Source organism: Colossoma macropomum, unplaced genomic scaffold, assembly GCF_904425465.1.
Source record: "Colossoma macropomum unplaced genomic scaffold, Colossoma_macropomum, whole genome shotgun sequence".
NCBI classification, from domain to species: domain Eukaryota; kingdom Metazoa; phylum Chordata; class Actinopteri; order Characiformes; family Serrasalmidae; genus Colossoma; species Colossoma macropomum.
The window spans coordinates 10,304,712-10,332,519 of NW_023494795.1; the positions used below are offsets into that span (position 1 = coordinate 10,304,712).

Sequence of the window (27,808 nt, forward strand, 5' to 3'; positions counted from 1 at the left end):
AAGGCTGATTCCAGGTCAGTGTGCTGCTTTACAGCGGTGAAGACAGAGAACAAGTGGATTACAGCGATCAGACACCGAGCCGAGCGCCTTTCCTGACACCGGCTGCTGGTTTACATGTGAGTAGCTGACCGCTGTACTGGACGGCGCGTCTGAGGGAGACCTGGCTGTTTATGTCTATAATGAAGAGGCCGAGGCTGGTGTAGGTGACAGGACGGTGGGGTGGATTCTGTCAGGGTGAAAGGATGGTGACTAGGCTGAGTGAGTAGCCTGCTTTGAACGGACTGATACAGAGAAAATGGCTGTAAATTGCTCTGGGAGTCAACAGAGAACACGTGAGCAGCTGTTTCTGCTTCACTGTAATGACTCTCAGCACAGCGCTCCTCCTCCCCCTGAGAGCTCTGACAGCCCTGCTCTCCGTCATTACAGCCGTTTATTTAGAGGAACCTGCGCCAGATTCATGGTATTCTATGCTGTGTAGCTGAATTAAGAAGCAACCTGGTGAAACTGTGCAAGCGTTTCTGCTCCAGCCTCTAAATTCTAATGCAGGAGGCTGTGATGTTCAGGGCTGCACTGATATCACTGATGTGGCAGGTCTGCTCTGATGTCGATATCCGATATCTTTCATGTGGGACTGGATTAGGCTCAGCTTAACACTTTTTGATTTGTGCTAAATAATTTAAAAAATATTCGGGCAAGACTAACATATGATTAAAATCGTATGCATAAGTTTGTGTACCCCTGGTCAAATTACACGTTCTGTTGATTTTTTAAGTGAAAATAGGTTAAGACTTCCTCTGCAGACATGTGCACCCCTCTGCACATTTTAATGCACAGTTATTGTTTCTGCACAGTTATTGTTATTTCAGAATATATCATTAAAAACAATGAAAAAAATGTGAGCTGTGCAAAAGTTATGGCACATTTTATAGTTTCTGTTTTTGTTCCCAATCGATATCTGTGAATATCACGGTATACCTGATACTAGTATTGGTATTGACGCATCCCTAGGCTTTAATCTGGCTAGCTCTTGTGAGTTTGTTTTTTTAGCCACCAAGACAAGATTAATCTAATATAGCAGGGCTATTTAAATTCAATAAGGTCCAGTTCGAGAAAATTTCCTCAAGCAAAAGTCCGGAACATCATAATGTCTAACTTGCATCATGATTCAGTGCCGTATACTGTTTACTGAGGTAGCCTAGTAGGTATATCAGTCTTATGTAGTCGACAACTGAATGTCAAATCAAATAAGTACAATTCAGTCATATTTCAACAATATTTATTGTCAGTTTTCTCTTTTTAGAGAACGCCATGTGAAATAACCTCTCTCTGACTCACTTTCTTCTCTGACTGCCGTTTCTCGCCTCGTCCCTCCCCTGTGTGTGCGTCACTCACTCGAGTCTCAGAGCTCATTGTAATGCACAGTTCTGATTGGATGAGTAGCGTTACTGTGATATTTACAATGGCCTGTGAGTTTCCCGGGCTGCTAAATCAGTACCGCAAAGGCTAGAAAAGTTACGCCGATTAAAATAGGACCACCACGTCGAAATTAAACAGTTCTCCACAGTTTATCGGTTATGGGTCCAGGTCCGCTTCGGACAGTGTCTGGGTCCGGACTCGGCCCGCGGTCCACTTATTAGTGACCTCTGTAATATAGGATTGAATTCTGTGACAATACAGTAATTGAAAAGCACTTAAGATGAAAAAGGTTCCTTCATGCTTCATCTGATTATTGTGGACATTCAGCAGATGATGATGCTATAGGAATATGAGAATATAACCAAAAACACATTTTATGTTCTGTTACATTTAATACATCATAAAATATCAGAGTGTAATATCAGTCAAATCCAAACATTTGTCCGATGCCTACATGATAGTGATATCATCATGCATAATCTGCAAACATAAGCTCTAGTGAGTGGTTAAAATAAATATATACATTTACATAATTGCATAATACACTTTGTAAAAGTGGAATATTTTAGCTAGCCCAACAATAAAAACAAACATTTCTATGAAGTATAAAGCCTTTTTTATAAGAAGTTCTTTGGTTCCTGTAATGCTGTGACATTTGTTGCTAAGCTGTGGGTTTTCACTAACACTGTGGTTCTCTCACACTTTTATGTTGCAGTTCAGCAGCTGGTCAAAAGCCTCTCTGGAGCTCAGGTATGTCTCAAAACAATCCAAACATGGTCCAAGCTGCAAGATCCCCCAAAGCTTTATGTGCAGAATTAGACTACCTGAACACGCCTGGCGTTTGCAGCTGCCAGTGAAGTACTGGCATTAAGTTTAAAGGAAGTTAACAATCATCCTTATCAGACTAATTATGCGGTTGTAGATTAAAAGATCACAGCTCCTAGCAGGCTTCCGTGTTAAATCCTCCTTGAGACTGGGTGTGCGGCAATGACACGTCTTGCGTGCAAAGCCCTTGGATTAAATTAAATACCAATGTGTAGGTGCTTGAACTGGTGATTTAAGCCCTTTGAATGCATTGCTCTTTTAGATTACATGCTTAAAGAGGTACTCCAAAACGAAAAAACTAACCTTTGCTTCATCTGTTGTAAACATGCCTATTCATGCCTAGTAGACTCTGGTCTCTCGAGATTTTCCGGTTTAAAGGAGCAAGATATAGTGGCATGTAGTGGGGAGGGTGCAGATTGTAATCAGCTGAATATCCCTCCCTCACCTCTCCCTTTCTAAGCATGTAGTACAGGGGTCGGCGACACAGGGCACTGGAGCCACGTGCGGCTCTTTTACTGCCCTGTTGTGGCTCCACAGCAGAATTAGATTCGTAGGTAAAAATAAAATAATCCTTCTTTGCAGTAAAATAAAGCTCTGCTGATCATTTAAAACAGTTGAACAATGAATGGTCTTAAATGCTGTTGATGTTCACAGCGACGCAGACAACAATCTCACTTATCTAGTAGATAATTGAAAAGTCACATAGAAAGACTGAGGTGGACGATCGATAATTTGGAGACAAATGGACTTATTTGCATTCATAATCACTCCAACTGGTTTCCTGAAACATTTAATCTGCAATGAGAAACTGTCAAAAACTGAAGAGTCACAAAGCTGAAGTCAGTTTCTCATTTGCCAGCTTCTTGTTCGAATTTTCACGTTCCACCTTAAATGGTGCAACAGTTGGCTACATAGTTAGCTACATTCTACATTTAAGGTGGAACTGGAAAAATCAAACAAGAAGCTGACGAATGAGAAGCTGACTTCAGTCTCGTAAAAAGTCAAAAGTTAAGAGACATTTTACAAGGAACTATTTTACTTTTGAGGAAAAGTTTCCTGCTTCTTAGACGATAATGATTCACCCTTCTTTGCTTTTTCTTGTGCTAAATAATAAGTATGATCCTTCATTTGTCAAAAATTGGGTTCCCTAATTTCTCACAACACAGAATGCTTAGCCAACCCCAGCAGCAAACACTGATTCTTATCCTTTCTACGTCTTACTGGTGCTATAGCGCCATGGCGGCCTCTGTTAGAAGAGGATCCACTCCCTGTGAGATATGAAGGGCTGATTCTAAGCTGACAAAAACAACAATTCATAGTTACAGGTGTTTATACACCAATAAAAACATGGTTTTGTATATTATATTCCATTTCAGCTAATAAATCCTCTTCTGATAATGTATTTTAAAGGGGGGAGTATCTTTTGATGAACTGCAGCTGCTTTGGGGTGGATACCTTAAGGCAGACTGTTAGTGTTTTTTTTTCTGCTAGCTGCCTAATGCAGAAGGAAGGCAGAGCGCTAACCAAACACCAGAAGGAAAAATAGGGAGAATCTTGACCTAAGCATTTAGAAAATAACATAATTGGCAATTACCAGGCTAGCTGAACTGCAGAATGTAGAAATGATCAAAGCTGCAGACTCAGTTACATGCACCTGGAGAATATATATATATATATATATAGAGAGAGAGAGAGAGAGTGAGAGAAAGAAAAAACATACTTTACTTTTGATTTAAATCAATGGAACCAGACGTCTTTTCAAGTAATTCTGGGTAATTTATTTTGGTCCATTCATCATAGAAATTATGCACAATGTAAATATATGTATATATATATATATATATATATATATATATATATATATACATATATATATATCGCAGCTGTTGGAACAAAACCTTGTATTTCCGTTTTTGTCATTTTTCAGTTTTATATATATATATATATATATATATCGCTATATCAGCAAACGTCAAGAATGAAGGAACTGCTGTACACTGCTAGGTACAGTACTGACCCCTTGGAGAGAAGAATAAAATAACAAACTTCTAAACTCGAAAATAGAAACATGGCTGTAAAAATAGCTCGACAAAATGTCTGTGAGGCTGTGGGAAAACAGTGATGTTACTGGCTTAATATTGATGGTAGTTATTAAATGTAGTAGATCATACAGCCTCCTCTACTTTCACAATACACTGTAATATTAATCTGCCCAAGTGGTCACAGAAAGGGTCAGCCATTATTCCATACACAATAAAGGACACGTCCACCAAAATACCCTAAAATGAAACGTGGTCTCATGCATACTGTTGTTGTAACAAAACCATAGGTCTCACTTTATTTGGATAGTCCTCTATAGTTCCCTACAGATTATCTACAGATGTTCAAATTGTTAACAAACTATTTGTTGAAACTAGGGTTAGGGTTATGATTTGGATCAAGGAGAGGGTTGGGTTTAGTTTTGGGTTGAGGTTAAGGTTAGGGTTAGGATTAGAGCAGGTTTAGAGTTGAAGAAAATTATGGTCAGTTTAGAAGATATTTAGTTGAATGTAACTTGAAAGTAAATTAGCATCTAAGTAAAAAAAGCATCTACAAAGCCTCTAAAGTGGACCATCCGAATAAAGTGTTACCAAACCATGTGTCTCCAAAACTGTAGGCTTTGTAGGAGAAGAGGGGTCAGAGAGGTGGTATTCTAGTAGAAGCAGATGTCCACACTCATCTCAGTATTCTTTTAATCACTTAGGTATTCAAATAAAGTGTGTACAGTTATATGCAAAAGTAAAAATTGGCTGTTTCTTTTTTTCCTATTAATCTCTGTTCATGTAATTCTTATTTTAAAATGGGCAGAAATGTGTTCTCTGTATAGGATGCCTTAACTTATTCACATTTCTACAAAACGTGTCATTTAACCAGGGAGCCCAAAGTTTTGCATGCATAAAAGTGTACATGCATAAAAGTCTACATACATAAAAGTCTGCATTGCCACCTAATATAACCCACATTCAGTCCAAAATTTCTCATGGCTGTTACGAGATCACGTCTGGGCCTGTGAGACTGTGATGAATCCTGCTTAATATGACCAGGGACATCAATTTTGATTTCAGGTTGACTTTAATGTAACAGACTTTTGTAATGAAATGTTCATAGTTTAAAAGGCAGCTGGTATTTTCAAGTGGTGTTAAAAAAGAGAGGATTTGACATGATAGAGATGATTTGCTCCTTTCCCCAAGTACAGTTGGTCAGCCTACACATTTGGTATTCAAAGTTTCCTTCTTTAGTTTTGCGCTGGAGCTACAAGGCTAATGTAGCTAACAAGGACTGGAAGCTCATAGCCCAAGTGTGAGCTTGGCTTTCTCCTGTTGATACTGAACAGATCTCTGCACGTGGCCGAAGAAAAACCCTCCTGGCCTTTTCTTCTGCTTCTGCTCATTCTGCTTCCACTCCTCATGTTCGCTCGGCCTACATTCTTGGCAGTGGTACATTATTTTATACCGAGCACTCTCGAGCACACTAACCTTGCCACCCTGCCATATCTGTTCCTTTCAGCACTGGGACAAGAGCTCTTCCATCAATAATGCAGAGAGCACTCATTACTGCTCCTTGTTTACGAACCCGCATGTCAGTGCTTTCCGCCAGGGTAGCTGGGTTTGACAGCGCTGCTTTGCCCTAAGGCACTGTTTCCCAGTCAGTCCACATTTTTGCTCTATACCAGCTTCCAGCACAACTGTGCCAGAGATTCAGTGGTTTTGATCGCTTGCTTCAGATGTGTTGTGATAGAGCAAAGTGTGGGAAAAATGAGGGTCTTTGAGGACAAGGAAGGCTCTAGGTGAGGCAGAAAATAGATTTATTTGGAAAAAAACTGTACATAGATCATTTTCGTAATTTCAGGTGCAGCAAGGTGAATGATATGTTTACTCTGTGGGAGACAGTTATACTGTAGAGCGCAGTGGAGCTGTGCAAATTGTGTGTTATTATAAGCCCAGCACTGGAGCGCCAGTTTCACAGTGCTGGCATGTATATTACATGCAAACTATTTAGAGATTCGAAATAGAGATGGGCAATATCACAATATTTTACTGTAATTCGTGATAAATTTTATTATCTTGATAACATCTCTGAGCATATTGTAATTATCGTCAGTACTTAAAGAACAATGACACTGCATGTGTCATTAAAGAGACTAATTAGTCCTGTTTAACTGCATTTAGAGCAGTTCAGTATGTGAAATATTGATAAAAATCATTGTATTTACAGTTTTTGATTGTGGCACAAATGTGACCCAACTATCTTGCTGTGTCCTTTGTCAAAATATTGTAATATGTATCATATCGTGAAATTGTTTTAAAGTATCATGATGTGGTATTTTTGCCATATCATCAATTTTTTTAGTGCTGAAAGATGTAGGTCAGAGGCCATCCATTCAGACCCGGATGGCTGGAGTCCAACACATTTAGGTGAATTCCCCGCAAAAACATTACTCAAAGAGAAACAAAGTCATTCAGAGAGGTTTGATGTGAAAAGGTTCACTGTAGAGAAACTTACCAGTTCTGATTTCTTCACAGTGGTGGTTGTAGGAACCAGGGGTCACAATGAGTACAAGCTCGGCATTTTCCTCTCTGCCATGAAGGTACACCGATCAGGCATAACATTCTGACCACCTCCTTGTTTCTATGCTCATTGTCCATTTTATCAGCTCCACTTACTATATAGGTGCACTTTGTAGTTCTACAGTTACAGACTGTAGTCCATCTGTTTCTCTGCATACTTTGTTAGCCCCCTTTTACCCTGTTCCTCAGTGGTCAGGACCCCCATGGACCCTCACAGAGCAGGTACTATTTGGGTGGTGGATCATTCTCAAGCACTGCACTAATACTGATGTGGTGGTGGTGTGTTAGTGTGTGTTGCGCTGGTATGAGTGGATCAGACAGCAGTGCTGCTGGAGTTTTTAAACACTGTGTCCACTCACTGTCCACTCTATTAGACACTCCTACCTTGTTAATCCACCTTGTAGATGTAAAGTCAGAGACAATAGCTCAACTGCTGCTGCACAGTTTGTGTTGGTCATCCTCTAGTTCTTCATCAGTGGTCACAGGACGCTGCCCACAGGACGCTGCTGGCTGGATATTTTTGATTGGTGGACTATTCTCAGTCCAGCAGTGACACTGAGGTGTTTAAAAACTCCAGCAGCACTGCTGTGTCTGATCCACTCAGACCAGTGCAACACACACTAACACACCACCACCACCTCAGTCCCACTCTGATTTCAAACTGGACTTAACTGTGTCTAGGAGGAGTACCTGAGTTGAAGAGGAGATCTTGTGGCAGCCTTCGCTCGAGCACAAACGTAAAGAAGCAAACTTTAGGTCAAACCATTGCTTTGAAGAAAGCTTTCATCCTTCAAAACCAATATTTTGTAAAATGTTTATGTCTGGCAGATTTGGACTTTACATCAAGCTTGAGGCTCTTCATGGTCACGTGCAGGACTGCTTTGATGTTATGGGAGACCCCAAAACAGAGGAGGCCGCCAGGGTCTGGTCTGAAAGCACAGACGCCATCGTCAACCCTGACCTGTCTGTTTCTGATGAGAACCAGAACAGGCTGAAGGAGACAGAACCTGCAGACTGGGGAGCAGCGAAACAGGACATGATGAGTAACAACCCAGAAGAAAAACCCGAGAATGAAATCACAAAGCTCTCCTTAGATGGAAGTACGTTGGGTAAACGTGTCTGTGTCCTAATACTTTCCAAACCGAGCTGAAGGCGCATGCTTTTTGTAAATTTCCATTGAACTAACCTTCTGAAAGGTTGCTATAAGGTCAGCTTTTTCACCTAGAGGCTAATATCTCATACACGCAAATACATACCACACATGCACACCTGCAGAAGCTTCCTAACGTGTTTTAACTAAGCCACCACTTTTTTATATGTATGATAAGCACCAGCTATAGCACTATTTGACAACAATGAAACAAAAATCAGTACTTTCAAGATCACTTTGCTATTATTTGGATTTCTGACTTAAGAAAGTCAATAAAAAAGTTTATGTAGACAAAATAAGAATGAAATTCACTGCCTTTTTAACTTCTGAGCAGCTTATTTTTTGTGTTCTGTTTTGTTAAACTGTAATAAAACTGAACTAAAACATCAAAACAGTGCTTAAAACAAACTTGTGACTGTAAAGGGCTTCAGTGAATTGAATCATTAACTTGATGTGTTTTTTTTTTTTGAAAGGTCATTTCTGTAGGGCTCCTGGCCCCAGCCCCTCTTTGCTGGCTGCCCTGCGCTCATTGGGTGAACACAGTGATCACATGCTTCTGCCCCACTCCTTACACCAGGTGAGTTTGGCTCACGTTAAATTGATAGACTCCTTAGTGCTTCATTAGGTATAAATGCTAAATTAGTATCGTGTAGTAAAATGCATAGAGATGTCTAATGCACAGATAATGGTGTTTCATTTATGGTATGTTAGAATTAGTGTTGGGTGATCAATGTATATTGTCTGTGATGATATTGTATAATTATGATAAACTATTTTAATTTTTAACAATATTTTCATCAAATATATTTGATATCGAGCATTATATTTGTGACATGATGACCATAAAGGAGCAACGCTCCAGTTACCAAGCAGTTCTTTTGTTTTTAAGTTCTATTTAGTGTGCTTTACTCATGTTATTGCACATGTTTATACATGTTATTGCAGTGTTGTGATTTACTGGCCGCTTCAGATTGTTTTAGAAGAACAGTTCAAAGTCCAAAACAACTCAATAAATGTAAACATTTCCATTCTGTAAATGTGGCTTGTGAATGGTTAACGTTTACAGTACTGTTTAAGGCTTTTACGGTCCCGAGCTGAAGTGCACAGGATGCATGGGCTCATTAACTTTATTAACGCAAACTGAAACATCATCTGTTACCGTGAGACTGTGATGTATTTGGAGAATGCTGCAATACAGAATTTTAACATTCCCGCCTAGCACTTGTTAGAATTTAGTCCATTTAAAGTTTTTTTTTTTTTTTCTGAATTAGCATGTAACATTAAAATGTCTTTGGAATGGCTACAGTTGAGCTTCAGCAAAAGAAATTCAGGATATGTGTGTTTGGATAATTCTACCACTGACTTGAACTTCAGACTAAAATCCTTTCGCTTTGAGAGACCTTATGCCTTAGTTATGTTTATCTTATGCAAATAAATAGTCAAACACACAATTCTGTCACCATCAAAACAGTCCTGACGCTACCCAGATGTTTCAGTAGTGACTGTTACCGTAGTGACAATTTTATCTAAGTTTGAGCAGAACTCAATAATGCTAGCCAATATCTGACAAAGCAAACAGAGCTTTGAGCAGTTGTACACACAAAAAATCATATATATCAAATATATTTCCTTTAAAAATACATAAGAAGTTTACTTAGTTGCAGAACATATGTGTGTTGGTAGTGACTATACTTAGTGTTACGCACTGACGTTCAGACTCTGGGAGACGTTTACTTCAAAACAGTGGGATCTAACTGCTCACCATGTGGCCATGAGGAACAGGGATGCAGCCTCACTTCCTGCTCTAAAATGCAAGCTTGTGGCTAAAATAAGGCTCCGCCTATGGACTTAAACTCCTCATTAGAGTTTCAGTAGTGACATGAAAATGACATGAAGTTTGTTTTTATTTAAAAACTAAACTCATCAAAATCTCAACTTTACTTTCTAGAAAAAAATAGCTCTAAAAAAACAATAAAAAATAAATGTAATCTATACAAATAAGTATTTTCACAAGTTGAAATTTTGGGGTTAGGGTTTGGGGCAGCCAGATTTTGTATATATTTACCTTATTACAATCTCAATTAATGGCTTGAGTTTGAATAGACCACAACATAATCACTGTAAATATTGTGGCGTTTCACTATTGACTGCGCTGCGGAGCTCACAGGCATGGAGGATTATGGGAGATATGTGCTCCCTGTAACTGTTGTTGTTGTTGTTGTGGTTTGGTAGTTTGAGATGTGTTATGTGTGTGTGTTTATGTGCCGGATGGTGGGGTTAGTTAAATAAAGTGCTGACTGTAGAATGGAACTGCATGGCTTTAGGTGACCTTTCCAGCTATTCCAGATGGTTGGCATGTGGCATTTTTGTCTTGTCCTTCATTAAAGGACATTTTTGAGCAGAATTTATGGCCTTACCTGACTTTTCCCCTGCAAATCCCACAATATCCAAGGTCTGAATACTTAACTGTCATTTTAATAGTTTTTACTGTGGGACCGGTATATTTGTATGCTGGGAATTTTGCTCTTTGTAACTTTATCATCTGCACTATTGAACCTGCTGGCTGCTTTTTGTTGAGGCGTACTGCATGTTTCGAATGCCAACTAATACTGTGAGCTTTGGGAGTTCCTATGAAAGTAAAAGTAAATGCTTGTCCTCTTATGTTTTACTGGTTGAAGTGCAGCTGTAGTGTAACTACTGTGTGAAAGGCATCTGGAGTAAGAGTGACATGACTGTGTTGCACTTTGTGGAGTGGAAAGTGACTTTAGGCCCTTTCAATGACTCATGTGCCTTTGTTGTGCAGCAAGTTGGATTAACTTCTCAAAGTGAGAGTGCCAATCAAACCAGAGCAAAATCAGTGCATTAATAATTAACCTGTCTTAGCTTATGTCTTGTCAGCAGTACGTTAGAGACCTGCCGAGTAGTTTGGCTTTTAGCAGCATGACAAATGCTGTTAACCCCTTACATTCCCAGGCCTATTACACTCCAGTGCTTATTATACAGTAGCTACATGTAAAACAGTGCTGACTTATTCTTAAGCTATAGCAGTGAGGAATGGAAGCCCAGATTGGATGGTGGCCTCTGAGCATTTAAGGGGTTAAATAGATGCTTAAAGCTGACATCCACCCAGACAGGCACTGTGTATGTTTACAATACGCTGTGATGGTGAAGTCAGAGTAGTCCTGCGGCAAATGTATACGTCCAGGGCTTAGCAAGGATTTATGTGAATGTGCCAGTCCTGCAATTATGCTACCCACATTTACTGTCTTTCATATGAGAGAATTATGATATGCTGAAGGAGAGCCAATGTGGGTAAAAGCATGCATATGTACTAGAGAACGGAAATAAGCTCACATCCCATAAGCTTGAGGTTAATGTCAGACTTGTACTGCAATGCTGGCACATGTGAGGCTTTTAAGATCTTGCTTAAAGGGGAATTCCACCCATTTTTCAAAATTTCTTCATAATTCAGTCATTCAGATTTGAACTAAGTCATTCAGAGTGGTTTGATGTTAAATGGTTCTTTGTGGAGAAATTTACTGACTCGGATTTCTTTACAGTGGTGTCGATAGGAACCAGGGGTCACAATAACATTTTGCCATCTGAGTCTACACCTGTCTAAATAGTAAAATAATGATAAATCTGCAAAAATAGGTTTTCTCTGGGGACTGTTTTGCCTTACAATGCCATACGTGTGTCTATCCACCATGAATGGACAAAAAAGGATAACAAAATACGGTTTAGGCCTAAACTCTACTTTAAAACCATCATAAAACAATGTCCCAGACATCAAGCAGTGTACTTGTAACCATTTCATGTAGTAGATTTCCATGAGAGAGCTTTTAAAGACATTTAGTGCTACAGACATCTGGTTCCTATCACCATCTTCTCATCTTAACCATTTTATTGTGCCAAAATTTTGAAGGAATTGTGGAATGTTGACTCCTTTAATTACTACGATCACAACTGCAACTCAATTAAACTTAATTACTCAATTAAAAACCATCAATTACCTTTTACAGTTTACCTTCACAGCAATGAATCTACAATAGGTAACTGGCTGGAGCATGACGATAATGCATATTTTAAATATTTGTACAGGACTTACAGGTTTTTTACAGTAAAAAAACAGAGCCTGATAGACACATCCATTTATATCTGTCCATTTTTAATTTAGTCTTTTTTAAAGGTTTCTCTGTTTATCTTTGTCTAATAAACTATGCATTTTCATTGGCCATTTTTGTCATTCCACCAATTTTAAATAACTCTGATTGCTCAACTAATCATCAAAACAATGGCTCAGTTTCTAATATAATCAATAGTGATGGCTCTAATCACAACCAGAGTTTCTGTTACGAGAGCTAAAATCTAATTAGGGCTCCACCACATGACCTAAATTTGTATCCCCAACAAAACTGACATGCCTACAAGGAGACGTGGCCTTGATTTCAGCTCAGTTGGGACTGTAAGGACACTGTTGCCAAACATTTCCTCTAAAGGAAATTGGGTTAAAGTAGGTGCAGAGATTGTAGTGTTTTCTCCTCTAATGGCGCCCTTTCGTTGCAGATCGCAGAAGCGTACTTCCTCGAAGAGGACTGTATCCTTTTGCCTGGATTTTTCACTCTTTTTTATAGCACAGTGGAAAACATGGATGGTAAGAAATGAGCACTGCCTGTCAAAAAGGTGAAACAGCCGGAAATGTTTGTGAATTTTTGCGATAACATTAAATAGAAAGCTGTTCAGGGTTTTCACCATTTTTCTTTGTGAAAACTGCAAAACTGAAGGAACAATTGACAGAAGTGCTACCTGTAAAGCCATAACTTGTGCATTTTGTACTCTTGCTGTGATGTCATCACTCCACAGCACTCAAACCTTTCAGCTGTCCAGTCCACTTTCAGGGCAAAAGATTTTCAGTATATTCTTCTAACAGTGGTTTGGAACAGAAAGCTGTCAAATCACTATTTTAAAGCTATTTTGGCAAAACCTCCTCATACCAAGGAAGACACTTAAGCCGAGTGCTGCAAAATACACACTGGCAAAAAGTAGCATACATCAGGAGTATACTTTAAGTATAGAGAGAATACCTAAAACATACTTAAATACTTCTACATTTATCCTGAAATATAGAAAAATATATATAATACACTACTGTAAGGAAATACTCTTGAATAAATATACATCTTAACATACTGAAGCGCACTTAAACAAAAGCAGATTTAACTGTCATTGACTTAACTGTACTATTCAGAAAATATATTTTAAAGCAATGACTTTTAAAGTCTGCTTTAGAGCACTGCAGTTACATTTATTTGCAATCTAATTCAAACTAACTACCGGTAAAATATCCCAGTACATCTGGGAGTATACCTTTAAAATCTATTTCAAATGTAGTAGAATCAACAATTGCTCAACCCTCCATTGCACAGGGCAATTTCCAATGTACAGTTTTGCACAGTAATATAAGTTATGAAATAAAAAGCTATGATGCCCTCAGGGCAACAAACCCATTTTCCTCACTTTATGATAACATCATACATATAATTGTACATATAACATTGTGCGACAGTGGAATGGATTTGGCCAGTCACAAGCCAGGTCTCACCACTTCAGTGAACACAGCTCTATATCATTTCTTCCCGGGCAACATACCCCAAAAGGACCCCTGCACACACATCCATCAGGTCCATTTTATGCAAGAAAAGGGAATTGAAAATTAATTAATTAATTATTTTAATTAATTAATCATAATGTGTGCAGTAGAGGGGTAAGTTGACTTAACTGCAACATGCTTTCTATTCTATTTTATTTCTAATTCTATTTTAATTTAGAGCAGAAAAGCACTTACTTAAATATAATCCAAATATATATATATATATATGTTTAGCTGTTTCAATATATATATATATATATGTGTGTGTGTGTGTGTGTGTGTGTGTGTGTGTGTGTGTGTACTCAATTATGCTTTATAAAAGTTTTATTCGTTGAATGCAGTTATGTTTATTTAGTGATATTAAAAATAATTTAAAGTGCATTTTAGTTGCATATCCCGCATTTATGATATATTCCAAATGCAATAACCATTATGTCTACAAATTACATACTTAAATCTACTGGAGTGCAATTTAAATAGTTAGAAAAAGCACTCAAACACACAACTAAATTCATTTAATTTATATATAATCATATTCTAAATACACATAAGTTGCCATAAACTGTCCCAAGATGATACATTTATTATATATAGCTGTATATTTAAAGTGCAAACATTAAACATGTGTACCTTTCATATTAAATACACTTTTGAAAAAAGTTTAATGCATTTTTCTTAGACAAGTATTAGGATGGAACTGCACAGTGTTGTCAAAGCCTTTTCAGGCCTGTTTTCTTACGCAATTCACTTAAAAGTGAAAATCAAACATTGCACAAGAAGGCAAGGTGTCACCAAACACGCAGTGTCTGAATGGTAACAATGGATCATGTGAACTTCACTCAGTTGTTAGTTACAGATATCAGTGACTGTTTAGGATCAGATCTGTTTACTGAGATCAGAATCTGATCTGTTTACAGTCACATGTAGGGAACTCATCTGTGCCATTTCCCCTTTCTGCTCTCTTTCCTGTCACTGCCTATGAGAATTCTCCACCCTGTTTGTGCTGTTGTCATAGCGACCCGGGGCAGTGTGGCCAGAGGAAAGCTCACGAGGGTGTGTCTTTCCATGTTGATTTTTAGGGTGTTTCTAAGGAAGAAAAGGCGTAAAATCCAGTTTTAATGAATGTTATATAATAAAGATGATTTATGTGTTTGTGCTTGTAACAAAACCATGTTTTATCCCGAGATTCCATTTAATCTGTGTAAAGGCATATGACATGCAATGTGGTGAGTGTGGTGAAGACTGTGGTTTTGAAGGGCCCCAGATGCCCTCAGGACTGTTCTCCTTAATCACTGACTGCGGCAGACACATGGGCCGTTCAGTTTCTGCGTTTGGAGCGGCTGTACCACGAGAGACTGCTCTCCAACTTGGCCTCCCTGCAGCAAGAGTGGGGTAAGTGAGTGGAGACATGCACGATGTATTGCTGGCAGATACTCTATTCAACAATGAATAGTAAAATATAAATAAGATTATCAGGCCTGTCATTTCAGTTACAGCTGATAATCACAGCCGATAATGTAACGTTTTAGTTGGTGCACGTACGGATGTGCGTGTTGTCTCTAGTGGTGGGCATTTCCATTCTTTTAAACCCACTCAAATGGAGATTGTGGTTAACAGAGGTGGGAGCAAGTCACTAAGTTGCAAGTAACAAGTAAGTCTCAAGTCTTCACACTCAAGTCCTGAGCCAAGTCCCAAGTCAAGATAGCCGAGTCTGGTTTCAAGTCCCGAGTCAGTACAGGCGAGTCTCAAGCTGGGTCCCAAGTCAATAGTCCTAATCTTCAAGTTCTAAGCAAGTCAGTCTGCGTTCTTCAGCTAATTTAAGGCCGTAACACTGAATAATGGTAACAGTACTATAGCTTTTTAATGAAAGCATGTTAGATGTGTATGCCTGCATTTTAATTTTTTTATTTTATTTTTTTTTGCCCTTTCAGCTAAGTCCAGAGTCAGTACAGGCAAGTCTCAAGTCGAGTCCCAAGTAAATAATCCTAATCTTTGAGTTCTAAACAAGTCAATCTGCATTCCTCAGCTAATTTAAGGCTATAAAACTTAATAATAGTAACAGTACTATAGCTTTTTAATGATAGCATGTTAGCTGTGTATGCCTGCATTTTAATTTCTTAGTAATATTATTATTATTTTTTACCCTTCCAACTACAAAATCCGTGGTACACAGATAACCGTGGAGGCATACTGTCTACACAAAGAGTAGTGCAGCTACATGGGAAAGGATTTTAAAAGTACTACTGAACTTAATTTGAAAAATAAAAAACTTCATATTTGAAGATAATTTTTGATGATTTTTGGGAACATTGGGTGAACAGGATTAAACTAAAAACTAGGTCAGCCAACTAAAAACAACCGCTAGATTGAACTGAATTTAAATGACAACAGCAATGACTGGGGGCAGTCGTGGGCTGGAGGTTAGGGAACCAGCCCTGAGTATATACACATTAGACTCCCCATCCTGTGCGTCTGATGCTGTTGCTTCTTCTGCCTTGATCGGGTGCCCACTGCTCGCCAGCCTTCTGGACTGGCTTGACCACCATTGAGCTTCATGCTGTACATCGCTGTGCAAACCTCACCCTCATGAACTGACCCTCCTGCTGCTGCTGGTGCTTCATAAACTCAAACAATCTAATTGACCATTGCTCCGCCTGTTTTCCCCGTTTTGTCTTCTAATATTGTATACTAATGCTGTTTGCTATCCGGTGTCGACCAGAGGAGGATGGGTTCCCCTTTTGAGTCTTGGTTCCTCTTAAGGTTCCTTCTTCTTGCTCTTAGGGAATTTTTCCTTGCCACTGTTGCCATTGGCGACGCTCATGGGGGCTCAAACATGGATTTTTCTGTAAAGCTGCTTTGTGACAACACCTGTTGTAAAAAGTGCTTTATAAATAAACTTTGACTATAAATATATACAAATATACACAATATACACATTAATATACACCACTGTTGCACTATTTCCAATGTACAGTTTTGCACAGTAATATAAGTTATGAAATAAAAAGCTATGATATGTACAGTTTTACACATTTCCATGTATGCAACTGTGAGTCTGAGGTAGATAAATGAGATGCAGGGTACACAGGGGATAGGATACTGATATGTATATATTCCAGATTATGCAAGATATGAATAGAAGATGAGCAAGATGACCATCTATATGTGCAAGCATAGATTTGCTAGACTGAAGTCAGTGAGATCACAGTGAGTCTGTTCACACTTCTTAACCCTCGTTCTGTTACAGCAGTGCTGTAGTGATTTCAGTGAGATTTCCTCTTTTCCTCTACAATATTGAAATGCTTTGTCTGTGTGCCCCTCCTGTGATTACCTGTCAGCACGAATCAACTCAGCGCTGCTGAGTGCCGCAGTTTTCTTGTCTCATGTTTCAGCACAGCGTTGATGCTGTAGGGAGACTCAAGTTCACTGGGTGAAAGGGGAGTCTGAGAGTAAATTTAAAAGCAGTTACACAGTGTGTGTTCTTGCAACATTAACCTCAAAGTTGCTAGGAATTTGTTGTTGTGATCTCAAAAAGACAATATACACCAATCAGGCATAACATTATGACCATCTCCTTGTTTCTATGCTCATTGTCCATTTTATCAGCTCCACTTACTATATAGGAGCACTTTGTAGTTCTACAGTTACAGACTGTAGTCCATCTGTTTCTCTGCATACTTTGTTAGCCCCCTTTTACTCTGTTCTTCAGTGGTCAGGACCACCATGGACCCTCACAGAGCAGGTACTATTTGGGTGGTGGATCATTCTCAGCACTGCAGTAACACTGACGTGGTGGTGGTGTGTTAGTGTGTGTTGCGCTGGTCTTAGTGGATCAGACACAGCAGTGCTGCTGGAGTTTTTAAACACTGTGTCCACTCACTGTCCACTCTATTAGACACTCCTACCTTGTCAGTCCACCTTGTAGATGTAAAGTCAGAGACGATAGCTCATCTGCTGCTGCACAGTTTGTGTTGGTCATCCTCTAGTCCTTCATCAGTGGTCACAGGACGCTGCCCACAGGACGCTGTTGGCTGGATATTTTAGGTTGGTGGACTATTCTCAGTCCAGCAGTGACACTGAGGTGTTTAAAAACTCCAGCAGCACTGCTGTGTCTGATCCACTCAGACCAGCACAACACACACTAACACAACACCACCACATCAGTGTTACTGCAGTGCTGAGAATGATTCACCACCCAAATAGTACCTGCTCTGTGAGGGTCCATGGGGGTCCTGACCACTGAAGAACAGGGTAAAAGGGGGCTAACAAAGTATGCAAGTACTTTGTAGTACTAAACAGGGCTCAGTGCTACAAAGTGCTACAAAACATAATAAAATTCAGTATAGGAATAAAATAGAGATTAAAATTCAGTTAACGTGTCGGGTGCATAAAAAAATCTGCAGACAACTTATTCGGAATGTGCACAGAATACAGTTCCTGGAGCTTCTTCTCAGTGGAAGATTGCTGATCTTAAGTCAGCTCACAGCTTTTGTACACTACTGAATAGGATTAAATGAACAGATGAGACCTGGTCGTAGATGCTTGATAAACATGGAGGACCCCGATGAGTCATTGCCATTAGCACCTGTTCATTTCAATGGGATTTGTTCAGTGACCCATGTACCCCTAAAATAGTCTTTGAATGACCACAGTACAAAGGGAGAACTGATGTGTTAAGAACGCTGATTGGCTGATGGCACCATCTTCATCTGGGTGGTCATGACAACCACCAAGACATACAAAGAATATAACTAACATTTAAAGTGCTCCCAAGAACCAGAATACCAGAAAAAGAAGCAGTATAATAAAACTAATAAATGTAGTCTGAATCATTGAATGGGCAACAATGAAATGAATGAATTAAAGGCCATGGAGAAACATGCTTGTTTGGCACCAGGCAGGATTTATATAGTCTAGCCAGGCACACTTGACCTGCCTACCTTTGACAAATATGAGCCTTGACCTGCAGTGACCATATAAAAGTTGGTGGAGGTGGGGACAGAAGGGCAAGTGTCTCATTCAAACTCTTGTCATGGTTGCTTTCAGAATCCCAGTGGAAGGCTGACGCTCAGGCCAATAACGACACCCCTGTGAAAACAGATGGCACTGATGCGGAGTCAAAGTCCATGGACTCTCTGAGCCACATCTGCAGGACACACCAGAGGTAAGACAACATGGTCTCCTCCAGACAGCCCTTTGACCTCCAGTAGGAGTGGAGAGCCTGATGAAAGACGTGAGACACAACAACCCAGACGCACCAACCCAGCAGCCACTGACCAGGGCAGACTGACTCAAGAGTTTATATAAGGACATAAAAATAATTTTAAGGGTCATTACAGTCTAAAACTAATATCAGTGTGATTTGTCATGTTCTTCTGTAGCATCTGAATATTAGAGCCAAGTGTGCTGGATCTGAACTCTTCATGGTGGTAGATCTCCAGGGACAGGATTGCACAACCCTGCTATAATATATTCTCTCCACTATGATAATGATTTAAAAACAATTTCTATAGTTACAGTACACTGTATACAACTGCAATATACAGGTATTTGGTTTCCTAGCAGTATGTCTACCTTCTGAATTCAGCAAGTAATTTGAAACAGCCCCCCAAAATATCCAGAAGTATCCAGAAAGTATCTTTGCTAGTTACAAATAGGTTAGAGAGAAAGCTCATCCTGAGCTCAGATACTGCTAGAAACAAAAGCCGATGTTGATACCCAGAGAAAAAGAAACAGCGTTAAACACAACGCAGTACAGTACATTACAAAAAGTACTAAAAGTGCTCTATTAAGTGCTGTATAAAGAGATGTGTCTTCAGTCTGCTGTTCGGACAGCCAGTGGGAGTTCATTCCACCACCCGGGTGTCAGGACAGAGAAAAGTGTTGATGCTTGTCTTCCACGCGTCTTGAAGGATGGCGGGTCAAGCTGAGCTGTACTTGAAGCTCAAAGGGCTCGAGGTACAGTTTGAGTTTTGACCATTGCCATCAGGTAGGGGGGGCCTGGACCATCTTTGGCTTTGTAGGCAAACATCAGGGTTTTAAATCTGATGCGTGCAGCTACAGGAAGCCAGTGAAGGCGGCGCAGCAGTGGAGTGACGTGACTGGACTTATGAAGATTGAAGACGAGCCGTGCTGCTGCATTCTAGATGAGTTGCAGAGGTTTGATGACCTGCATAGGAAGACCAGCCAAGAGTGAGTTGCAGTGGTCAAGCCTTGAGATGACAAGAGACTGAACGAGCACCTTGGTGGCCTCTCGAGTGAGGAAGGGTCGGATCCTCCGGATGTTGTATAGGAGAAACCTGCATGACTGAGTCAGGTTTGCAATATGAGCTAAAACAATAACTGGCCATCCAGAATCACACAGAGACTTCTTGCATCTTCAGACGGAACAATCAGAGAGTTCTGGAATGAGATGGCGAGATCATGATGAGGACCTGTGGTTGCAGGGATGAATACCAGCTCAGTCTTGCTAGGATTGAGCTTCAGGTGCTGAGCTGCCATCCATGAAGAGATGTCAGTCAGACATGCCGAGATGCGACTGGAAACCTGTGTGTCAGAAGGTGGGAAGGAAAGCATTAGTTGAGTGTCATCAGCATAGCAGTGGTAAGAGAAGCCATGAGAGGATATTACATCACCAAGAGAACGAGTGTAAAGTGAAAAGAGATGAGGACCCAGGACCGAGCCTTGTGGGACACCAGTGGAGAGCCTTGTGGACCCTCTCCATGTTACCTGATAAGAGTGACCCTCCAGATAGGACTTGAACCACTACCACGCAGAGTGTCAAAAGCTGCGGAGAGGTCAAGAAGAATCAGAACAGATGACAGCTTGGCTGATCTTGCTGCCTGGAGCTTTTCGCTCACTGCTATAAGGGCAGTTTCTGTTTGAAGCCAGACACCACTGCAGCACTTCTGTAGGAGGAGAGTAAACATGTTAACAGCATGGTTACATATTTCTTTTTGGCAGGAGTGTCTCTTTATAACACCAAGTCAGATCTGTGTTTGTACCCAGACTTAATGTACCTTCATTAAAAAACTGACCTGTGCCAAACAATATTCAAAAGGCACATAGAACACAGCTAATCACCAGCCCTGACTCAAATGTAACGTGAAATTTAGCCTGAACGTAGCTTTAGACCTTCCCCCCACAAAATGTTCACGTCTAGACAAGAAGCCACACCTAATTAATAACACATTCCTGAATTTATTATTTTAGGCTTTCCTACAGTCCAGAAGACTGTCTTTTAATGGTGTGTCTCTTTACTGTAGGGCTACCACACCTACAGTGTGCCGTGCAGCGATGTCCTGCAGACAAAAGACACAAATCATTTGCTGCAGTGAGCACTGCATGTTGATGTACTGATTAAAAAGTCCTGCAAATAAAATGACTTAACTTGTTTCTCTCCCTTTCAGACCTAATCGCACTATGGAAAAGGTGAGGAAACAAAGAAGTTCTGTCTTCTCCACAATAAATCAATTCAGAATGGCTTTCGTATGAGTGGAAAATAGGTTTTGGCATCTGCGGTAAGCATGGTGGTGTTTTTGTAGGATGTGGTTGACCTGATGCTGAAAAACAGCCCAAAGCAAGTTCTAGTGAACAGCACGAAAGTTCAGGAGATGACTAGCAGAACCTTCGCCAAGACAGACGACGCCCTGCGGCCACATACTGAACCACAGGAGGGGGAGGATGAAGGAGAGAATGAGGAGGAGGAGGAGGAGGATGAAGAAGAGGATGTAGAAGAGGTTCTGATGGATAAGGGTTTGGTGGAAGAGGTCCAGGGGGAGGAGGAGGAGGCCAGAGGAGAACCACTGCGGGGGGAAGAGCTGGCTAAACTCATCGAAGTTGAAGAGGTGAGATGTCTGCTGTTGTAGTGCAGATGATTGTTCTTTATAATTATCCTTTATCCAGTATCACCCACAGCCACATCAACACAATCATGCAAGGAATCACCTTTTAAGCTCTCAGAGGTTGAACTTATAATGGCGGACCAGATCTGCCAAAATGACGAATAAATAAAATAAAAAAATAAATGACTCAGTAAATGAATTAATCAATAAATAAAAATAACTAAATATAGTATGTATTGCTTATTTTGATTGTAATTATACACATATTTCCTTTTTCTGCATTTATTTATTTCTGTATTATTTATTTTTTTGTATTAACGCCTATGTTAATTTGTACATTTTTTCTGTATGTATATTTTGAAAAAATGCTAGCTTTATTTATTGACTCATTAATTCATTTATTTATTTAAATATTTCCCTATTTAAATAGGGAAATAAATAAATATAGAAATGAATACTTGTGGAAATAAATGAATAAAGAAAGAAAAAAGGTTAATAAAAACATAAATAACAAAATAAAGAAACAAAATTAGGAGGAAAAATTACTAAAAAAGACATACAAGTAAATGCAGACATATTAATTTATGTAAGGTTTTATTTATTAATATATTCATTTCTATGTATATTTATTTATTTTTTTATTCATCATCATTATTCTTTGCTATTCTAATTCATATATTAATTTAGTCATACTTGAGTCATATATTTTTTATTTTATTTATTTTTCATTTGGCAGATCTGGTCCGTCATACATATTGGGAAAAACATAGACCATAACTTTTGCACACATTTTATGTTACAATTAGCGAATAAACAGTCATTGTGTATTAAAATGTGCAGAAGTGTGCTCTCTATAAAAAACCTATTTTCACAAATCAACAAAACATGTCATTTGACCAGGGGGCTGAAACTTTTGCATATGACTGTACTTTGCCTCTGTAGCTAACGGCACTATGGAAATTGACTAAGCTGCCTTATTACCAAGCCACAAGTTAGCCTATACAATGCACATACCTAGCCAGCGAGCTACCTAGCCATAACATTTACATATTAATCTGATAATCAAATCTTAAAGTCATACGGGCTGAATTACAGGTAAGATCACCGGATGTGTCATTAAAAGTTTGTTAAGATCAGGGGTGGGGAAAGTATGAAGGCCAGAGTCCAGCATGGTTTAGTGTTTTCCCTGCTCTAACACTAAACCTGCCAATTAAAAGGGCAATCCCACCTAAAACTAAAGTTTAAGATGTTATTCATTGTGTTATGTATTATTCTGTAGCACAGCACTGTATCCCTCATCCTGATCAGTTCAACAGAACTCACAGTATTTCATTTTCATGTTTTCATTAATCAGTATTCTCCTACTCACTACAGTACCCAGCATGCATTACACAATAGCTACCTCGCTAACATTAGCTGTGTTGTCATCTGATGAGTCATTTCTGTCATTTGAGTAATCCATTCTCCCATTTGAAGACCGTTATTACAGTTACTCAGCTGCCATAAGATGTTTAGCATCCTAGCAGTAGTGCTATCTGGCTTCCGTCTGCATCCACCAGGGGAAAATACAGGTTTAATTTTACAAAGGTTGCTTCCACCTACAAGATATGTCATCAGAAGGGGGCTGTTCTAATCTTTAACCTTTGTGTGGTGTTGATGTGTTTGTTACTTAGTGGTCTGGTGGACCCACCGCATTATTGCTTTTAAATCAATACAGCCAAAACAATTTATGTAAAAATACCGGATGTTTAAAATATCTCAAGTGTCCAGCGTAGGGTTCTCCTTTAGCAGCTGTAGCCAGTCAGCAGCCTGTCCATGTTGTCCACCCTCACACACACACACACACACACACACACATACACACATACAAACACATACCCACATAGATACACACACTAACAGCAGGCCATGTAGGAGGAGAACAGAGTGAAGGGACACAGCATCTCCACACTTTTACTCCCTGCGGGTTCACCCAACACCACATGTGTAATATAAATGTGTGGGGGGTGAACAGTGTGAAGACACTGAAAATGGGTTATTTTATGTGTTCTTCACAGAAAATGAGCAAAGGCCAAGAATCTGAGACTGAAATGATAATAAATCACATAATTTTTTCTATTGGAAAACAATAAAATGAGTCCCACAGACCTGAACACCACAAGGATTAAACCAGAAAATCTCCCTCTGGAGACTACTGTGGTACCACTGGAGGATGAAAATAGGCATGTTTATAGCAGACGCAGCGATGGTTGAATTCTTCCTTTTTTGGCCACAGTGTCCCTTTAACTGATGAGCTGAATCAGAGCTGTTTAAGCAGGAAGATCACCAGATTGTGCAGGAATCTGGCCCTCCAGGACTTACTTCCACACCCCTGGTTTAGATGGACTTAGCCCTGAACTCAGTAGTATGGTTACAATCAACTTGATTTCAAGTGATTACATTCATGAACTGAAGCTCACACAACTTGTTCAAACCTTTGTGCATGTTGCCCACTACAGGCAGTGAATGGAGCACCCCTTATCAAAGCAGGCACATAATTGGCCCCTATTATTTTTATATAAAACTTGATTGATTAATGGTTTAGTTCAGTCACCTTGTAACTAAAGCTAGAAAACTCCTGGTGACCAAGAGTGTGCCAGAACGTCATTCTGGCTCAGTGTAACTCCTACTCTCAGTTCCAGTATGTTCTGAGTCAACAATAGATCCACATATGCATTGGAATTTGGACCTCATATTGTTTGAATGTCTCTCAATGGTTAAGTCTAAGGGAGTGATCAACTACAGCTCAGTAATCAGCAGCCTGGCTTTGAGGCATCTGCTTTCATTCATGTGGCCAGTTGGTCAGCTGGAGGAATGCGTCCCATTACGTCTTTGAAGACAAAACATGATGTCACCAGCAGGAGCAACAGCCAGCTGTAGGATTTTACAGGAAAACTTGTTGAGTGAGTGTGTGCCTGCCTGATCTGATGGGCGTGGGCCTCTTGCATAACAGTGCAACTGCACAAGCTCTCAGCAGAAGAGAAGCAAACAAACACTCCGATTTTTGTTGAATAACCAGTGCATCCAATATACACTGATCAGGCATAGCATTACGTCCACCTCCTTGTTTCTACGCTCATTGTCTCATTTTATCAGCTCCACTTACTGTATAGGTGCACTTTGTAGTTCTACAGTTACAGACTGTAGTCCATCTGTTTCTCTGTATACTTTGTTAGCCCCCACAGAACAGGTAGTGGATCATTCTCAGCACTGCAGTAACACTGACGTGGTGGTGGTGTGTTAGTGTGTGTTGCGCTGGTCTGAGTGGATCAGACACAGCAGTGCTGCTGGAGTTTTTAAACACCTCAGTGTCACTGCAGGACTGAGAATAGTCCACCAACCAAAAATATCCAGCAAACAGCGTCCTGTGGGCAGCGTCCTGTGACCACTGATGAAGGACTAGAGGACGACCAACACAAACTGTGCAGCAGCAGATGAGCTATCGTCTCTGACTTTACATCTACAAGGTGGACTGACAAGGTAGGAGTGTCTAATAGAGTGGACAGTGAGTGTTTAAAAACTCCAGCAGCACTGCTGTATCTGATCCACTCGTACCAGTGCAACACATACTAACACACCACCACCACGTCAGTGTTACTCCAGTGCTGAGAATGATCCACCACCCAAATAGTACCTGCTCTGTGAGGGTCCATGGGGGTCCTGACCACTGAAGAACAGGGTAAAAGGGGGCTAACAAAGTATGCAGAGAAACAGATGGACTACAGTCTGTAACTGTAGAACTACAAAGTGCACCTATACAGTAAGTGGAGCTGATAAAATGGACAATGAGTGTAGAAACAAGGAGGTGGTCATAATGTTATGCCTGATTGGTGTATCTGAAATAGTTCTAATCTCATTTATTCACTCTCTTCAGTTCTTAGACACATTCAGACAAACATCTCAGCAGTCTATTTTAGCTTTTTTTACATGTGACTATTCTATATTCATCTATATTTGACATTCACTGTGTCATAAACACAAATTAGCATATTACTCAACATGAGTAGCACATGTGCATAGCTGGTGACTGTAAAATGCTGTCAGTTGAATTGCTGTAGGTAATGACCTCACGTGGCGACTCTTTCATAACAACATGAACTCTAGAACCGGTGAGTTTACACTGTGAAATATTCAATAAAGCCAAATATTGATGAGCAGCTGTTCTAACATGGAATGTATGTTATCACATCCGTTTCATCAATACTGATACTAATACATTTATACTGGCCTTCTGCAAACACCTTCTGCAAAATACAGAAAACATGGAAAGGCCTTGTTCTGTTGTGCTTCTAAACTGTGGAGCTCAATTCCATCTTTTATTAGACAGTCAAGCTCAGTGCTCACTTTTAAGAAGCATCTAAAATCTGTCATTTTCTTACATGATTCTAACTGAATACTTATAATTTCATGTGTTACTGTTTAACTTTATCTCCTGTCTGTAAAGCACTTTGAGCTGCCACTGCCATGAAAAGTGCTATATAAATAAAAAATATTATTATTATTATATTATTATTAATGGTTCATTAATAGTTAAAATGCACTGATCAGGAATATTTACAGCCAAATTGGCCAATGGCTGATTCACATTGTGTGAACACTATTTGCTGTTTAATGGACCAAATTTGCATATTAATTTTGTAAATGTAAAATCAGTTGCTTGTTTACATAATATGAATCATATAAGATGCAACATTGAAATTAAGAGGCAACTGGCTATTTAGCACAGTGAGTAATGCATAGTTATGCTACCACATTTTAGTATAGGTGTACCATTAAGCACTGTTCAAAAACAGCGCAGCCTAATACGAAGTGGCCATTTGCTGTAATCTGCTGATTCCAATTTTGGCAGTTTCCAATCACGCATCCCAGATATCCCAGGTTTCAGCAATATTTCAGTGTTATTTACTTAATCCCTTAAAATCTCTGGCTCATTTCATACTAAGACATATATTCAGTATCTACAGGGACTTCAATGCAAACTGGCTGAGCTATTAATAGATTATAGAAGTATGTAATACGATTCTGACCATTTAAAGAGTAAAATCATACTCTGTTGAGTGGTTGTTGAGCAAGCTTTAGTTTGGCAAAGAGTCTGTATAAGTCTTTAAGTCTTTAGGAATCCATTTCATAGGATTCTGTATATACTATAATGGCTTATTCCTGCTATCATAGATGTTTCCTTCCAATGGCCTGGTTTCCATCTTGAAAAAAAGAGCATGTCAAGAGGAAGATGATCCTGCTAACCGCTCTCCATCAAGAAGCTCCTTCAAACGCAAAGTCCGGTTCAGTGAAATGGCAGATGGACTTGATAATGGTATGATACCACTTATAAGCATCATATACTACAGTTATAACAGGAGCACTAGAGTTAAACAGTGTCTCCCCACATCTACATTTCTGTGTCATTTATTGTTATTTTGATTGAATCTTAAGCAAATGTTTGCATGTTGCAATTCGCAGATGAAGTGGGCGGAGCCTCTTGTTTGGTCTTCCTCCTCCTGTGCCTGGTAACTGTGGCGATCAGCATGGGCGGGACTGCACTCTACTGCCTACTGGGCGGGGCTTATTCAAATGTTTGTGCGGACTTCTCACAAAATATGGACTTCTATTTTGGACCTATATGGCGCAGTGTGGACACTATCATACACTGGTTTTCTCTCAGCTCATCGTAGCCCCATACGTATGAGCATAACTAACATACCAATACCATGTTGGTGTTACTAATGTGCTGAGGACACACAGATAATCTGGGCAGTGGTCCTATGGTGGTCCCAATGCATTGATGGACATAGTTGAGGGTGTGCAGCAACAGATGGGCTGCAGTTAAAAGTGCACCTTACTGTAGGTGAATCCAATAAATGGACAATGAATGCAGGTACAAGATACATGTAGCTAATAAACCGGCAACTCAGTGTGTTGCACTGCCGTTGAAGACAGGCTCCTATTTTCCCTTTGACCTCTCTTTGTCTCTTTAGACTGTCAGTAGGCAGAAAAAAGGATACCTCTTTTCCTGATGAGTGTAAGAAAACTGCATTTATGCATAAACCAAAGTGACCTTAATGTCAGTTACTGTAACCACTGTATGCACAGTGTATCAACAGACACACATATACATATACAACCCCATTTCCAAAAAACTGATGCTGTGCAAAATGTAAACAAAAACAAAATGCAATGCTCTGCAGATCATTTAAACCCTATATTTAATTGAAAATAGTACAAAGCCAACATATCATTGTTGAAACTGAGAAATTTTATTGTTTTTTGAAAAATATAT

General features: G+C 39.6%; 1 protein-coding gene across 6 annotated transcripts; it reads left to right on the plus strand.

Moving 5' to 3' along the window:
• On the plus strand, positions 1 to 27,463 carry cnstb (consortin, connexin sorting protein b). Of its 6 annotated transcripts, none has more exons than XM_036581394.1 (11): positions 1 to 116; positions 2,132 to 2,166; positions 7,677 to 7,948; positions 8,472 to 8,575; positions 12,565 to 12,595; positions 14,951 to 15,040; positions 18,695 to 18,812; positions 21,058 to 21,079; positions 21,193 to 21,495; positions 26,704 to 26,845; positions 26,992 to 27,463. In XM_036581394.1, exons 3-11 carry the CDS (start codon positions 7,738 to 7,740, stop codon positions 27,201 to 27,203), a joined length of 1,233 nt encoding a protein of 410 aa, XP_036437287.1. In that variant the 5' UTR covers positions 1 to 116; positions 2,132 to 2,166; positions 7,677 to 7,737; the 3' UTR covers positions 27,204 to 27,463. The 6 variants fall into 6 exon arrangements, with proteins under 6 accessions (XP_036437287.1, XP_036437291.1, XP_036437285.1 ...); XM_036581398.1 differs by having other exon boundaries at positions 7,723 to 7,948; XM_036581392.1 differs by lacking the exon at positions 1 to 116 and adding an exon at positions 129 to 258 and having other exon boundaries at positions 7,723 to 7,948.
• Positions 27,464 to 27,808: the final 345 nt, after the last annotated feature.

What these genes read in the sequence shown, in the direction of transcription:
- cnstb (XM_036581392.1), top strand. An exon ending in TGCCCCACTCCTTACACCAG is followed by an intron (nt 8,576 to 12,564) that starts GTGAGTTTGGCT and finishes CTTTCGTTGCAG; the next exon opens with ATCGCAGAAGCGTACTTCCT. An exon ending in GTACTTCCTCGAAGAGGACT is followed by an intron (nt 12,596 to 14,950) that starts GTATCCTTTTGC and finishes CACTGACTGCGG; the next exon opens with CAGACACATGGGCCGTTCAG.